The following is an 848-nucleotide window of genomic DNA, read 5'->3' as shown; positions in this document are numbered from 1 at the left end:
GCTGTAGCAGCTGCTGCAGCTGCTCCTGAGGAGAAGAAGGAATCTGCTGCTGCTGCTGCTGCTGCTGCTGCTGGTGCGGTGACAGCAGAAGCCCTTGCTGCTGCTGCTGTTGCTGTTGCTGCTGCTGCTGCTGCTGTTCATGCTGCTGCTGCTGCTGCTGCTGCTGCTGCTGCTTCTGATCAATGAGGCAGCGCAGCAGCAGCAGCAACTCACCGCAGACGGTATCAAGCCCCCCGCTTTGTTCTGCTGCTGCTGCTGCTGCTTCCTGCTGCAGCAGCCCGACAGCAGCAGGACCCCCCTCTACCACTCCTAGTTGTTGCTGCTGCTGCTGCAGTTGCTGCTGCTGGTGCTGCAGTTGTTGCTGCTGTTGCAATTGCTGCTGCTGCAGTTGCTGCTGCTGCTGCAGCAGCTGCTGCTGCTGCAGCAGCGTCTGCATCGCTAAAGCTGTTTGTGCTACGGGGGTAACTGCAGCAGCAGCAGCAGCAGGAGCAGCAGCAGCAGCAGCAGCAGCAACAGGAGCAGCAGCAGCAGCAGCAGACAGAGGAGATATGAGGGGCTGCTGCATACGGTGATGGTATTGGGGTGTATGTACAGCTGCTGCATGCGCTGCGAGGGGGCCCCCAATCAACCCCCCCTGCAGCGGGAAGAGGGGGGGGGCCCCCAGGGGGCCCCCCTGGGGGCAGAGAGAAGGAAAGGCTGAGGGTACAGCCTGCTGCTGCTGCTGCTGGAGTTGCAGTTGCTGCTGCTGCTGCTGCTGCTGTTGCTGCTGCTGCAGCAGCAGCAACTGCTGCTGCACCTCAGCTATCGTAAGGCCGCGAAGGCGGGGGCCCCCGCTAGCAGCAGATCCG

General features: G+C 62.4%; 1 protein-coding gene across 1 annotated transcript in view; it reads right to left on the bottom strand.

Moving 5' to 3' along the window:
- EMH_0023290 (zinc finger (CCCH type) protein, putative) overlaps nt 1-848 on the bottom strand; it is a gene marked incomplete at both ends in the record, with an annotated part of 4,097 nt that overhangs the window by 1,589 nt on the left and 1,660 nt on the right. Inside the window, one exon of the mRNA XM_013502105.1 lies at nt 214-848. Within this exon, the coding sequence (XP_013357559.1) occupies nt 214-848 (635 nt within the window). The remainder of the gene's footprint in view (nt 1-213) is intronic.

This window comes from Eimeria mitis, genomic scaffold (genome assembly GCF_000499745.2).
Source record: "Eimeria mitis Houghton genomic scaffold, Emh_scaff830, whole genome shotgun sequence".
NCBI classification, from domain to species: Eukaryota; Apicomplexa; class Conoidasida; order Eucoccidiorida; family Eimeriidae; genus Eimeria; species Eimeria mitis.
The sequence above is the reverse complement of the archived record's forward strand: the minus strand, read 5'-3'. Positions and strand labels throughout refer to the sequence as shown.